This window comes from Oncorhynchus kisutch, linkage group LG14 (assembly GCF_002021735.2).
Source record: "Oncorhynchus kisutch isolate 150728-3 linkage group LG14, Okis_V2, whole genome shotgun sequence".
Classification (NCBI taxonomy): Eukaryota; Metazoa; Chordata; class Actinopteri; order Salmoniformes; family Salmonidae; genus Oncorhynchus; species Oncorhynchus kisutch.
In genome coordinates, this window is record NC_034187.2 from 25,820,445 (window position 1) to 25,837,114 (window position 16,670).

Here is a 16,670-nt window from a genome sequence, read left to right on the forward strand (position 1 = left end):
AAAATAGTAACTGAATGCCTCAATGCCTGTCTACCTGTTTTATCTAGCAAGGCACAGCCACGTGACTCACTGTCTGTAGGAGCAAACCATTTTCATGAACGGGGTGGTGTACCTAATAAACTGAGTGTATACAGTATAAATTATGGATGTGCTAAATTATGGATGAGGTCCAAGACAGAATTTTGTCGAGGCACAGATCCGGGGAAGGGTACCAAAACATTTCTGCAGCATTGAAGGTCCCCAAGAGGACAGTGACCTCCATAACTATTTAATGGAAGAAGTTTGGAACCACCAAGACTCTTCCTAGAGCTGTCCGCCCGGCCAAACTGAGCAATCGGGGTAGAAGGGCCTTGGTCAGGGAGGTGACCAAGAACCCGATGGTCACTCTGACAGAGTTCCTATTTGGAGATGGGAGGACCTTCCAGAAGGGCAACCATCTCTACAGCACTCTACTAATCAGATCTTTATGGTAGTGTCCAGACGGAATTCACGCCTCTGTAAAAGGCACATGATTGCCCGCTTTGAAGTTTGCCAAAAGGCACCTAAAGGACTCTCAGACCATGAGAAACAAGATTCTGTGGTCTGATGAAACCAAGATTGAACTCTTTTGCCTGAATGCCAAGCGTCACATCTGGAGGAAACCTGGCACCATCCCTATGGTGAAGCATGGTGGTGGCAGCATCCAACAGGACAACAACCCTAAGCACACAGCCAAGACAATGCAGGAGTGGCTTTGGGACAAGTTTTTGAATGTTCTTGAGTGGCCCAGCCAGAGCCCGGACTTGAACCCGATTAAACATTTCTAGAGAGACCTTAAAATAGCTGTCTAGCTCCCCATTAAACCTGACAGAGCTTGAGAGGATCTGCAGAGAAGAATGGGAGAAACTCCCCAAATACAGGTGTGCCAAGCTTGTAGCGTCATACCCAAGAAGACTCAAGGCTAAAGGGTCTGAATACTGAATATGCAAATGTGATATTTCTGTTTTTTATTTTTTAACAAATCTGCTAAAATGTTTAAAAACCTGTTTCTGCTTTGTTATTATGGGGTATTGTGTATAGCTTGATGAGGGGGGAAAACAATTTAATCCATTTTAGAATAAGAATGTAACATAACAAAATGTGGAAAAAGTCATGGTGTTTGGATACTTTCCAAATGCACTGTAGTCTTTAAGATACAGGTCTAAGCAGGTGGACAGCTAGGGTTAGCTATTCAGCAGTCTGATGACCTGGTTCCCTTTGCTTTCTTGCAGTTAACCATGGTTGACAGACGAAGAACAACGATCCCAAGCACCACCCTCCTTTTGAATCTTCCAGTCTGTTATTCGAACTCAATCAGCATGACAGAGTGATCTCCAGCCTTGTCCTCATCAACTGACATGATGTCAGCTGGTCCTTTTGTGGTTTTGGGGGATTCAGTTAATTTGCATGGCAAAGAGGGACTTTGCAATTCATCTGATCACTCTTCATAACATTCTGGAGTATATGCAAATTGCCATCATACAAACCGAGGCAGCAGACTTTGAAAATTAATATTTGTGTCATTCTCAAAACTTTTGGCCACGACTGTACACACAAACTCCCTATATTGATCTTTCAAATGAGTACCTCTGCGACCTGAAACAAGCCATTCCAAACATACTGAGAATGCTGTTCATCGACTACAGCTCAGCTTTCAAAATCATAGTTCCCTCTAAGATCATTAAGCTCAGGGTCCTGACTTCCTGACAGGCAGACGCCAGGTGGTGAGGGTAGACAACATCTCTCCCATCATGATGCCTCTCAACACAGGGGCCCCCCAGGGGGGTCAAAAGCTTAAACTTTCTCGGCATGTACATCATAGAGGACCGGGGTGAGGATGAATGAGCCACTTCGAAGATGGGGATGATGGTATGAATTTAGCCAGGACAACGGGGTTAACACCCCTACTCTTACGATAAGTGCCATGGGACCAAAGAGAGTCAGGACAACCGTTTAATGACCCATTTGAAAGACGGCACCCTACACAGGGCAATGTCCCCAATCCCTGCCCTGGGGCATTGGGATATTTTTTAGATCAGAGGAAAGAGTGCCCCCTATTGATGTTCTACAGCTGTTCTACAGCTGTACCATTGAGAGCATCTTGACCAACTGCATCACTGCCTGGTATGGCAACTGCACCGTCCTCAACTGCAAGGCTCCACAGAGGGTGATGTGGATGGCCCAATGCATCACTGAGAGCAAGCTCCCTGCCCTCCAGGACATATACACCAGGCGGTGTCTGAGAAAGGCCTGGGAGATCGTCAAGGACTCCAGTAACCCGAGCAATGGACTGTTCACTCTGTTACTCATCATTGCTTTGAACAAAAAGGGCATCACAGGGTAGGATATTGCTGCCAGTAAGATTGCACCTAAATCAACCATTTATCGGATCATCAAGAAGGAGAGCGGTTTAATTGTTGTGAAGAAGGCTTCAGGGCACCCAAGAAAGTCCAGCAAGTGTCAGGACCGTCTCCTAAAGTTGATTAAGCTGCAGGATCCGGGCACCACCAGTACAGAGCTTGCTCGGGAATGGCAGCAGGCAGGTGTGAGTGCATCTGCACACACAGTGAGGCGAAGACTTTTGGAGGATGGCCTGGTGTCAAGAAGGGCAACAAAGAAGCCACTTCTCTCCAGGAAACATCAGGGACAAACTGATATTCTGCAAAAGGTACAGGGATTGGACTGCTGAGGACTGGGGTAAAGTCATTTTCTCTGAATCCCCTTCTGACTGTTTGGGGCATCCAGAAAAAAAGCTTGTCCTGAGAAGACAAGGTGAGAGCTACCATCAGTCCTGTGTCATGCCAGTAAAGCATCAGTAAAGCATCCTGAGCATCCTGATTCATGTGTGGGGTTGCTTCTCAGCCAAGGGAGTGGGCTCACTCACAATTTTGCCTAAGAACAAAGCCATGAATAAAGAATGGAACCAACACATCCTCCGAGAGCAACTTCTCCCAACCATCCAGGAACAGTTTGGTGACGAACAATGCCTTTTCCAGCATGATGGAGCACCTTGCCATAGGGCAAAAGTGTTAAATAAGTGGCTCGGGGAACAAAAAATAGATATTTGGGTCCATGGCCAGGAAACTCCCCAGACCTTAATCCCATTGAGTACTTGTGGTCAATCCTCAAGAGGCGGGTGGACAAACAAAAACCCACAAATTCGGACAAACTCCAAGCATTGATTATGCAAGAACGGGCTGCCATCATGTGGCCCAGAAGTTAATTGACAGCATGCCAGGGCGGATTACGGAGGTCTTGAAAAAGAAGGGTCAACACTGCAAATATTGACTCTTTGCATCAACTTCCTGCAATTGTCAATAAAAGCCTTTGACACTTATGAAATGCTTGTAATTATACTTCAGTATTCCATAGTATCATCTGACAAAAATATCTAAAGACGCTGAAGCAGCTAACTTTGTCGAAAGTTTTATATTTGTGTCATTCTCAAAACTTTTGGCCACGACTGTATGTGATGGGAAAGGTTTTGAAAGTTGGATTTTTGGGAGGCCAGGTTAAAGGTAATGATGTACTAGATGGCTGGCATCCTGGCTCTGGTCTTACCTGGCAGCACGGTGAGGAAAGCACTGCGGAAACTGTAGCCCATGGTGTTGGCACCCAGACAGATGTACATGCCAGCATCCTCCTCCTTGGCGCGGGTGATGAGCAGCTTGTTGAGGTAGGAGCCATCAGGGCGTGACCACACCTCTCCCGTGGGCAGCACCACAAAGCGATGGTCGCCCACCTCGATGGTGGAATTGTACCGACTCTCCCCGTTGGACTCCACACGCTTAAGCCACTGGATGACCGGTTTGACATCGCTCCTCACTTTGCACTGGAATGAGGTAGTGCCCCCATAGTCCACTGTGGTGTTGACCGGGTGAGTGCCCGTCAAGATGGGTTTGGAGTTGGTTCGCTCTGCAGAGAGACATAATGGACTAACTGTCACAACTATTCCATATTTCAACAAGGCTGACTCTCTGCATGTACCAGCGTAATGGCAGTTATTGGCCTCAGGCTTAGAACTTGTAACAGAGAGAGACAGAGAGAGAGAAATACCACATGTAACACAAGAAGTATGTGTGATTAGTTTCCTCTCTCTCTGCTCCTGGTTGTACAGGACACACATCTCAGGGGGAGGAGGGGTTCAGGGGGGTGGGGGGCTGGCAGACAGCTGGATCCTAATCAGCTCAAGATTGGAGGGGCTTGTGGTTGAGCAGCCCCCTCCTCCTCCCCCACACACCAGAACACAACCCTCATTCTCAGACCTGCCTTCTCAATATGCTTCTCATATACGTACATGATTAGACAAGCACATTCATCCATGGAGTACGGATATGAGTAAGACTTACTGATCAAACGCAGCCGTCTGATGAAGGTACATCAGAGAGCAAGGATCTCCAAAAGGTTATGGTTCCTCCTCAAATCCAGACCCGACGTTACTATGATTACGTGGCAATTGTATCAACGTTCACATTGAGTTTCCATCCATGATAGCCAATATACCATTATCACAACGTCCATAGAACTCAGTCTGCAGGACTGTGATACAGTATATAATACAGTATTTTATGGTTCTTTCCCCTGAGGAGTCTACCTCATACATTAGCAATGAGATCTTGGACTGACTCGTTAAGTGTATTTATAACTCAGGCCTCTGTGACTGTATGATACTTACGTATGACCTCCACTTTGTAGGTGGCGTTGATCTCCCCGGCTTGGTTGGAGATTCTGCAGGTGTACTTGCCGCTGTTCTCCGGGGTCAGGTTCCTCAGGCTCAGAGTCCACTTCTTCTGGCGCCCCTCTCCAACCTCGCGCTCCGTCAGCAGCCTGTCGTCCTTCAGCCACACAAGGTCTGGCCGAGGGTTACCGCTGGCTGTACACTTCAGCCGCACAGAGCTCCCCACTGGGCGGGCAATCACCCGTTTCCTCATTTTAGCAGGCTGTGTGAAGCGGGGACGCACTTTGTGAAAAGGAGGAAAGAGAGTTTTGGGTTTACTACTTTGCAGAGATGCATAACAGAATCATAAAACAAGACTCAATCTAATGCAAATAACTTCAGTAATGTTGCTTTTTTTATGATCTCACCTAGTTTTCCTGATAGGTGGTCAGGGTCATACTCTGAGTCCACCCCACCAGGGACCCCTGGCCCAGTCTTATCAGCACCAGAGTCATCTGTAGGGGAAAAGGAACAGAACATTTATATTTTAACATTGCAAAGAAAATATGCAGCATATAATTGAACATGGTATAAAAGTTATGCCCAATACTTACACAGGAAAGGCCTTGGAGGTCTTAACAGAGGGTGATGACAGAGATATGAAGTAAGCCTATTAGGGTTTCACTAGTGTTAAACCTGAAAGACTTCTGTTGCCATTTGGGCTAACATCAACTGGAGTGACCTTCCAGTTCTGATCTCAGAGGGGTGTTTTTCTTAGTTATTTCAACGCGGTTTATATAATTCATTCACATTCAAAGCTGAACACTATCAAATATGTTGTTATTATGGAGTAGACACAAGTTGTTAGTCAGATTCACCTCTCCTCTAAACTCAGGACACAATTATGAGGCTTATGAGTATTCCCTTACAAAAAAAGATTGCCGTTTTGAAACTGCAGTAAAAGTGCAGTAACTGCAGTCGACTGTGGTATTTTGAACTGAACTGCAAATTTGCTGCAGTAAAAAAAAACGGTGTTATTTTGGATGCAGTATTTTCAGCATACTGCAGTTATACTGCACACTGACTGCAATCTTTTTTCGTAAGGGATTCAACAAGCAGTGGAAAAAATTTTCAGTTGAATTCAATGCTTTTTGTTTCACACTTTTTACATTTTCATTGACATGGCCCCCAGCCAAACAGGCACAGTAAAACACGCTTGGCTCCATCTGAGTAAATTTAGCATTTATAGGATACACTGAGGGGGTACATGCTAAGGTCACACGCTGTAACATTTGGGAGGAATATGATCAGTTTTCATAAGTGCAGCTCTGAAAGACAGCTGTGGAGTTGATGTCATTGACTGACTGACTTCATGTGGTGGAGCTAAGACACAGCTTAGTGAAAATATTATCAATGAAACATAATAGATCATTTGTAATGCATATCCACTTCGTGAGGTAGACATTGATGAATTTATGGAATGTATCATGTTCCTTGCCAACTACTACCATTCCTCAGAATACCAAACATTATGACCAATTATAGAAGTTCAACCAAAGCAGAGCAGGGTGTCAGATAGATAGATTACACATGCCACTACTGCACTGAATCACTTCATGCTAGTAGAGTCATTCACAAGTTTCAAATATTTTCAAATATACCAGCACTGAGCATGTCAGTTCTAACGTTGCCTACTTTCTAAAGCTTCACATTCTGAAGTATCCACTATAGAATTCTGATATTGACGTCAAACACATTTCATAAATTATGTGAATGTGTTACTCAGTACTTAGAAAATATGTCTTATGAGGTACATTTCATAAATAAATATAACATTTATGTTCTATTGTCATACACCATGGGTCCCCTAACCTTTTTGCCCACAACCCCCTTTTGATATTTAACAAAAAGGTGCGACCCCACCATGTAAAAAAAAGTGATGTAATCAACGACCATTATTTACTTTTTTAATTGGGGCTGACAGTCTACTGTAAATCAATCTGACAATACTTTAGACTGTATTTCAATCTGAAGATAGTATGGTTTGAAGTGACTGAAACGCATCAGAAAGGTATTGCGAAGTTGTGAAGACCATCAGGCAATAACATGTTGATATTCTTTTCCCCACAGTCTGATTTAGTGCCTGGTCTACTGAGTCCTGCACGGCTTGTGGGCATTGTAGAGGGAAACAGAAGACACATACCACTGGGGGAAAAAATTATGAATCAACGTTGTTTCCAAGTAATTTCAACCCCAAAAATCAATGTGATGACATTGAATCCAATGTGGAAAACTAATTGGATTAGCAAAAAGTCATCAAAGTAAGGGGTTTTCGTCTTTTTTTCACACAACATTTAACGTAAATCCAATGACATAATGAAATGCTTCGTTGATTTCACTTTGAATTCACGTTAGTTGACAATTCAACCAAATGTAAATCAAAACTAAACGTTGAACTGAAGTCTGTGCCCAGTGGGATACGTGTTCCTAAGTGATGGGGGTCATAATATTTTGTAGCTTAAACAGTTCAAAAGATAGAGCAACATTTGTAGGAAGAAAACAGACACCGCTCTGTTTATTATAACCACATCTAGTGGCTATCGGAGGATACTGATGTTACTTCTATGAACCAAGCACAAGTTTTTATTTTTTATTTTAGAGTTTCTCTCACGACCTCATTTTCAAATCAGGCAACCCCTAGTTTGGGAAACACTGCCATACACCTTGTACAGAGCCTGATCCCAGTGTAGCCTCCAGTAAAATGTGTCCAAATCCAGTTTGGCGCACACTCTGCATTTGAATGGGGCAGGTAAAGGGACCAGATGTGGCTTCTAACCCCCCACTCCAGGCACCCTCCGACTTTCCCCAACCCCCCCAAAGCTTTCTATGGTTCTCTGGGCACAAAACGTCCATTGTCTGTCAACTCCAGCACCAGGCCCAGTCATGATGTCATGACTATTACAAACAAAAAAGTTACTTGGCCATTTTAAACTGGAATAAGAACCATAAAGTCCCCTGATGTCCAGTATTGAAGGGCTTAAACTGGCCAACTATAACAACCCATTCCCTTTAAAAAACAGCCTCCATTGGAAGATATATTTCTCTGCTGCTCACTTGGGCTCTCCACATTCCTCCCGGTTCCTGAACTTCCCAATCCAAACAGAACACGGTCCCATGCTGCCCAGATTTTCTTTTCACATTTTTTTTGTTCCTGAATCTCTTTCCTCTCTATTTTCTTGAGGTCCATAGGAACAATGGTACCCTTTATGAGTCTGGGCCTAAACTACTATCCTAGGCTGCTATTGTCTTTACACAATGTTGGCTCACTGGACCTGCAGACTGGGGGAAGGCAGGACATCTCAGTGCTGCTACATAGTTGTTATTGTTGGAATACTGAAAAATACAATTATCAGTAAAAGGAGAGGACTTGCAGGCCTCCCTGTCAACCCTTTTTGTGTCCTCTCTCTCTCCTTGAGAGGGGCCCTATCCTCCCTCATCAAAGAGTAACTAAGAACAGCAATCCACTCGGATTCTGCAGGACACAACTTTCAAGCGATAAAACATGTAGACTACTTTGTATTCCAATTGTATTACCAGAATGGAATATAATTTCTAAATAAACACAGCACATTTGTACATTTAGAGATGGAAGGGAAAGGCAAACACCCACGCAGCCACGTACCCAGACACATTGTTGGGAAGACAGGCAAAGTAAACGGCTAACAACAACCAAAGAATCCATTGAAACTATCTCTCTAGCCTACTGTACCACTGGGTCTGGTCATTAATTGGATATTTCAAACTTTAACAAATCAAAAACTGAAAAATTGGGCGTGCAAAATTATTCAGCCCCTTTACTTTCAGTGCAGCAAACTCTCTCCAGAAGTTCAGTGAGGATCTCTGAATGATCCAATGTTGAACTAAATGACTAATGATGATAAATACAATCCACCTGTGTGTAATCAAGTCTCCGTATAAATGCACCTGCACTGTGATAGTCTCAGAGGTCCGTTAAAAGCGCAGAGAGCATCATGAAGAACAAGGAACACACCAGGCAGGTCCGAGATACTGTTGTGAAGAAGTTTAAAGCCGGATTTGGATACAAAAAGATTTCCCAAGCTTTAAACATCCCAAGGAGCACTGTGCAAGCGATAATATTGAAATGGAAGGAGTATCAGACCACTGCAAATCTACCAAGACCTGGCCGTCCCTCTAAACTTTCAGCTCATACAAGGAGAAGACTGATCAGAGATGCAGCCAAGAGGCCCATGATCACTCTGGATGAACTGCAGAGATCTACAGCTGAGGTGGGAGACTCTGTCCATAGGACAACAATCAGTCGTATATATTGCACAAATCTGGCCTTTATGGAAGAGTGGCAAGAAGAAAGCCATTTCTTAAAGATATCCATAAAAAGTGTTGTTTAAAGTTTGCCACAAGCCACCTGGGAGACACACCAAACATGTGGAAGAAGGTGCTCTGGTCAGATGAAACCAACAATGCAACAATGCAAAACGTTATGTTTGGCGTAAAAGCAACACAGCTCATCACACTGAACACACCATCCCCACTGTCAAACATGGTGGTGGCAGCATCATGGTTTGGGCCTGCTTTTCTTCAGCAGGGACAGGGAAGATGGTTAAAATTGATGGGAAGATGGATGGAGCCAAATACAGGACCATTCTGGAAGAAAACCTGATGGAGTCTGCAAAAGACCTGAGACTGGGACGGAGATTTGTCTTCCAACAAGACAATGATCCAAAACATAAAGCTAAATCTACAATGGAATGGTTCAAAAATAAACATATCCATGTGTTAGAATGGCCAAGTCAAAGTCCAGACCTGAATCCAATCGAGAATCTTTGGAAAGAACTGAAATCTGCTGTTCACAAATGCTCTCCATCCAACCTCACTGAGCTCGAGCTGTTTTGCAAGGAGGAATGGGAAAACATTTCAGTCTCTCGATGTGCAAAACTGATAGAGACATACCCCAAGCGACTTACAGCTGTAATCGCAGCAAAAGGTGGCGCTACAAAATATTAACTTAAGGGGGCTGAATAATTTTGCACGCCCAATTTTTCAGTTTTTGATTTGTTAAAAAAGTTTGAAATATCCAATAAATGTCGTTCCACTTCATGATTGTGTCCCACTTGTTGTTGATTCTTCACAAAAAAAATACAGTTTTAAATCTTTATGTTTGAAGCCTGAAATGTGGCAAAAGGTCGCAAAGTTCAAGGGGGCCGAATACTTTCGCAAGGCACTGTACATTTTCAAAAGTCTAATAAATCCATGTAATATAGCCTACACCTTCACAACAAATCCATTATTTATTTTATATAGGTCTAAATAAGCATGATATGAAGAAAATGTAGTCTATTTCAGAAGAACAGAATAGCATACTCTGAGTTGTCATTATGTTAGGTCCTGATCTGGCTATGATAGATAAATGGCTGTGGGCTACACTAGTTAATTTAGCAGACAAGACTTTCTTCGAATTCCGTGGCATTATTTTATATTATGAAGAATACAATTTAACAAATATTTTCTCCCAACGATTTGAGGGAGTGCGCACATACATCATCAAACAACCACCATATGTTATCAGCCACACATAATGCAGTGTATCTGGACAGTCAACAAAGTCTGTACTATCACTTCCACTACAGCACTTCTACTATCACTACCACTGTACTATAGAGATTTAAAGTATCCATGTAGAAATGAAGGCTACCATGATCCTCTCTCTGTTTACATGGTCTGTGCTGTGTCAACACCGTGTTACAATATAAACTTTACACCATGCTAATTGTAAAAAACGGATCAGTGTAGATTGTGTATCTGTCTGTCTGTCAGTGTGGCAGTCATGTCCCTATCTATTCCAGTCCACCAGCAGGATGGGTGAGGGTGGGGTGGGGGGGGGTTTAAGAGGGTCGGGTGGGAGTCAGTTGTCAGGAGACCACCCCAAACAGAGCACAAACAGCCAGCTGGGGCGATTGAGGAGGCGCCATGTTGCACTGGCTGACCAGATTCTTGGGATAGCTCAGGGGAGGACAGGCTGCCCACTGGCCGATTTGGAGAAGGATTGCTTCTACAGCCGTGGCTGGATGGGGAAACACCCTTATATCACCAGGACCACCCCCTTTGCTTTCTCTCACTCTTTTCTCTCTTTCTTCCTTCCACATCTTTCATTTCTTTCTTATAACCCTATCCCATTGTTTCTTCCCTACTCGCCCTCTCCTTCTCCTCCCTGCCCTTCTCTCTTTATGTCCTGATTAAAAAGTGTGTTGTTCACTACGGCCCTTGAGCTTCAAAGCCAGCCAGGATATTGAACAGCACTCTTTCTGAGCTCCAGTAAAAATAATCCACTCAAATGATGGATGCTGTTTGCAGAGCTACCCTGGAAGCTAGCCATTATTACACCTCCCATTTACAACACTTCAAATAAATCATCTCGCTGAGAAGTCTACCAGCCTTCCCCACCAGGCATTGAACTATATACAAAACACTATTAAAATGTCTAATAACTAGGTACATCAAGAGGTACAATCATTTCACCATTGATTGGAAACGTTCCGCTCGCAATAATTATGGACCATTCTACCGTTTTTAGGCTGTCAGTTCTCCCAATGTATGACTTCCGTCCTGTAAATGTTTTTAAAATGAGACTCCCCTAATCTCCGTAGCCAAAAAAGCCTCTGACTGCACTGCACACCTGATAGGACTATTATAAAAACAAACAAACTGGTGATGTGTGCCAGTCCCTGGCTGGAATGATGGATTAGAGAACGGCAAGGAGAGAGAGAGGAGAGCGAGGGAGAGGCCTCTGTGGTCTTACAAAACAGATATGTGGAATGACTGAGAGACTAGTGTTGGGTTGTCATGCATTCACCACAAACAGTGGGAAAGAAAAACAGAACCAACTCCATCAGGCTTAAGAGCGAGGCCAAACAGTTTGTGATGGAGATCAGAGAGGGTGAAAATAATGGTGTTCAGTTTAATAAAATACACATGAGAAAACAGTATCCCTCAAGAAAAAAAAATGCCTTTGAACTTTTAAAGGTAAGAGACTTCTCTGTCCTGTGTGGGAGTAGATAGTAATACAAGCAGGCATGTTGAACTTATCTTATAAACCTCCCCCTGTTTCAGCACTACTGAAAGCCTAAATACTTTTCATTTCATCAAACTGCAGATGCCAAGCTAGATAAATCAGTTTTGAGTTACAAACACTACTACAGTATGTAAGCAGCAGGGTTGGAGAGTAATCTGATTACAAAAAACTTCAACTGTAATCAGTTACAATACCAGCAAAACATATTGTAATCAGGTTACAGATACTTTTTAAAAAACTAGATGATTACTTCTTGGATTACTTTTAAATTCAGAAAGGATGTTTGCAAAAAAATACACTATGACACCTTTCTGTTTTCTCAATGACATTTAATTCAGCATTGAAAATAAGTTTGTTTGTTCTATCTGAGCGAGTTGGACCACAAATCAGAAACAACTATGATAACACACCAAATGTGTTTGATGGATCCTTCTTGTTTTCTTCGAATGCCTCTTAAGGGGAAAGTAATCAGATTATGTTACTGAGTTTGGGTAACTACTGATAACAATTTTGGATAAGTAGGCTAACTAGTAACTGTAATGGATTACATTTAGAAAGTATCCTACCCAACCCTGGTAAGACGAGAGGGAGAGATGCTATCTATCATTTGGATACATTGACTTGATTTATTCAAATGGTGCTGTACTCTGCAATCATATGGATTGTTCTGAACTTAGCATGATCCACTGTCAATCATGTGGGCAACCTGAAACTTTGCACATTCGATAAATGTCTGCCAAAAGTAGTGCTCTTATTTTCCATGTACAGTAAATAATGTAAGTACAGTACAGTCATAGACAACCATGAAATACAGCTCTAGTACATGATCCTATCAAGCCACACTGCTTCTTGGCACACTGCTCGCTTAACCCGGAAGCCAGCCGCACCAATGTGTCGGAGGAAACACCGTCCAGCTGGCGACCGAAGTCAGCTTGCAGGCGCCCGGGCCCGCCACAAGGAGTCGCTAGATCGCAATGGAACAAGGTAATCCCGGCCGGCCAAACCCTCCCCTAACCTGGACGACGCTGGGCCAATTGTGAGCCACCTCACGGGTCTCCCGATCATGGCTGGCTGTGACACAGCCTAGGATCGAACCCGGGTCTGTAGTAATGCCTTAGACCGCTGCGCCACTCGGGAGACAATCAACAGATCTACCCTCTCTCTGACTTCTCAGTCAACTTCATCTTTAACGTGAGCCAAAATAACTTTGTTAGAATAACACTTCCCCAGATCCGCATCTCAACCCTATGATACTACCCAACGGACACCATTCTCTTTACTTTCTGTTGTCCTGGTCTGATCTATGTGATTAGGGTTCTACTCCAAAATAAGGCCAGTTTGAAAGGCCACCACCTTAGTCGCTGTTCTAGTCAGCTACCACCCGGTACTACCCTATAGAGTAATTGAACTCTGGTCACTTTAATAATGTTTACATACTGTTTTACGCATTCTAGAGATGGCTCATCCTACAGTATATAACTACTGCTATACACACCTTTTCTAGTCATATACTGTCCATACTGTCTTTACACACCATTATATGTATATATATTTATATTCCGTTCTCTGACATTGCTCGTTCTGATATTTCTTTTTCGGGATTATTGTGTTTTTTCTTAGTTCTTTTGCTTGGTATTATTTGTATTTATTTATTTATTTATTTATTCGTTATTTTACCAGGTAAGTTGACTGAGAACACGTTCTCATTTGCAGCAACGACCTGGGGAATAGTTACAGGGGACAGGAGGGGATGAATGAGACAATTGTAAACTGGGGAATATTAGGTGACCGTGATGGTTTGAGGGCCAGATTGGGAATTTAGTCAGGACACCGGGGTTAACACCCCTACTCTTTCGATAAGTGCCATGGGATCTTTAATGACCTCAGAGAGTCAGGACACCCGTTTAACGTCCCATCCGAAAGACGCCACCCTACACAGGGCAGTGTCCCCAATCACTGCCCTGGGGTATTGGGAATTAATACACTGTTAGAGCTATAAACACAAGCATTTCAAAGCACCAGCGATAACATCTGAAAATCTGTGTATGCGACTAATACAATTTGATTTGATCACAAGACCAGGAAGCAGCTCCTCCAGTCGGCCCCTGCCATCCACCCCCCTCCCCTGCAGGAGGCTCTGGACCTAATTAGGCATCTTAAACTAAACAGTGCTATCACACTCCAGTCCTCTCATTCATCACGCTCTACTCTAGCACAGAGTAAACTCTCAGTCAAGTCAAGCAACTGTACAGTACAGTTTACTCTACTGTACAGTTGCTTGACTTGACTGAGAGTTACAAGTATGTCTCTTGCACATGAGACCATCATGTCCTCTTATAAGCTTTAAGAGGCTTAATAGGTTAATGTTAAGGGGAATATGTTTCTTGTTGGACAATTCCAAGTTAAGGAGCCCCTGCTTTGACAAACTACAGCTTAGCCTGGGGAGAGGGAAGAAGTAAAGATCCGCTTGAGTCACAGAGGATGATGTAGTATGAAACAATATCCTATTCTCTCTGTTGACTTTGGGCTTAAGTGGTGAATGATATAACAGATATAGGAGAGGAGGGTATCAACTACAATCCCCCTTCCTAAATCCCCTTATTTCAAAGCCATGACTCCATGGTGCATGTTGTTGTCTTTTAACATCTGTAAATCGACAAGATCTTTACCTGAAGGAAACGTTAAGTGATTGACTTTGAAACACTTCCTTCAAAAGATGATGGCACAGTCTGAGTCATATGCATGGTTTCTGGGTAGCGTCATATTAAAAGTGATTTCACTATGAATGGTATTACTTGGCAAACTACATTTCGTCAGCCGGTGATTGTCAAGCAAATAACTGTCAGTCTCACGGTAATTGACAGTGATAAACACATTTAGCATCTACTGGCTTCCACACATAGCCTACAAGCTACTGATGCTGACCTTTGGATTATCTACATTTTTAAAAAGTCTAATAAATCCATGTAATATAGCCTACACCTTCACAACATGATATGAAGAAAATGTACTCTATTTCAGATGAAAAGAATAGCATTCTTTGAGTTGTCCTTATGTTAGATCCTGATCTGGCTATGATAGATAAATGGCTGTGGGCTACACTAGTTCATTTAGCAGACAAGACTTTCTTCGAATTCCGTGGCATTATTTTATATTATGAAGAATAATTTTTTATATTTTTTTAAATAAAATGTTTATTATTTTCCAATAAACAATCTAATAAAAAAGACAGCAATACTAACCATGACATTCCTTGTCCTGTTGAATGGGATGGACAATTTAGAGGACAAAACAAAACCTAACTCACACATACACAAAATAAAACAACATCCTATTAGGTGGTACATGTATAAGAAGACAGCATATAGTCATTACAAGCAGTGTAGTTAAGCCAAAAATAAATATTGAGTGGAGTACAGCACAGAGTAGCAGAAGATCGTCAACCCAGTTATGAAGCGGGACTAGACCATTTATCCAGTATCGGCTGCCATATTTTGTAAAACATTGGACTTCTATTGGAGGTATTCTATCAAATCTTTTCCATATGTATTACATTCCCTAAATCCCGTAACCACATTTCAAATGTAGGTACAGTCTCCAGTTACCAAAATTGCAATATGAGCCTTTTGGCTAATAGAGTACAAAGAGAGACAGCTTTCCCTTCGTGGTTATTCCCATCAACTGTACCAAACAGAGCGGTCAATGGGTCTGGGGCTAGAACTCTATCAAAGGCTCTAGATAAGTAATCAAAGATGAGAGCCCAGTAAACATGTAACTTAGGACATGTCCAGAATAAGTGGGTCAACGTCCCCTCATCCTGCTTGCACCTCTCACACAGTGGTGAGGTGTCCGGGAATATTTTATGCAGTTTTCCTTTTGAGTAATGTAACCTGTGTATCACCTTAAACTGTACAAGGTTGTGTCTGGCATTCACTGAACTGTGGTTTATATTCCTGAGAGCTTCTACCCAGTCCTCATCTGAGATTTCTGACCCAAGTTCTTGTTCCCAAGCCCTTTTAATGGTGTCTGTGGATACCTCTATGTGGGCCTGTAGCACATCATACAGTCTAGAGACCGACCCTTTTGAATGGGGGTTGACAAGGATCAAGCTATCTAATGTAGGACTATTTGGCTTCATGCCATACTGTGGGATATGTGTCCTTACGAAATTCCTGATTTGGAGGTATCTGAAAAAATGTGTTGTTGGCATGTTGAACTTTCCCTGTAATTGTTGAAATGAAGCTAACTGACCATCTATGTATAGATTACCAATTGTTGTGAGCCCCTTCTCCCTCCACTGTGATAACACCACATCATCCAATGCGGGGTGGAAAGCATGATTCAGGCAAATCGGGCTGTCAATGTATACAGTGGGTATGTTAAGAAAATACCTAATCTGTTTCCAGATCCTAAGTGTATGACAAATGACTGGGTTAGAGTCATAAGTGGATTTTTTCACATATGATGGGCTATTAACAAGTGCAGGGAGTGAGGAACGTTGACAAGGAGGCCTGCTCAATCAAAAGCCATGCAGGCATATCCTTCTGTCTCATCGCAGGTAAACTTTCCCTCCAGAAAGACACAATGTTCAGATTAGCAGCCCAATAATACAGTTTAAAGTGAGGAAGGCCAAAGCCCCCCTCTATTTTGTACTTGCATAAATGCTTCTTTGAAATTCTGGCTGCCTTGTTATCCCATAAAAATGGAGTTACTATTGAATCCAGTTTCTTAAAATAGCTTTGTGGTATGAAATTGGGTAGACATTGGAAGAGGTAAAGAAACCTGGGTAGGACAACCAGAGTTTTCCAAAAATCTATATTTTGTTTAAGCTGATATATTTTCATGTCCCAATTCGCTTTCAATAGCTGATCAAGGTCTCTTGTCACT

At 42.7% G+C, this 16,670-nt stretch overlaps 1 protein-coding gene across 1 annotated transcript in view; it reads right to left on the minus strand.

The window, feature by feature from the left end:
- The window catches only part of LOC109903198 (fibroblast growth factor receptor-like 1), a 67,181-nt gene that overhangs the window by 4,829 nt on the left and 45,682 nt on the right, over positions 1-16,670 (minus strand). The window contains exons 4-6 of the mRNA XM_020499844.2: positions 5,104-5,190; positions 4,694-4,978; positions 3,580-3,933 (exon numbers count right to left, since the gene is read on the minus strand). Of these exons, the coding sequence (XP_020355433.1) occupies positions 3,580-3,933; positions 4,694-4,978; positions 5,104-5,190 (726 nt within the window). The remainder of the gene's footprint in view (positions 1-3,579; positions 3,934-4,693; positions 4,979-5,103; positions 5,191-16,670) is intronic.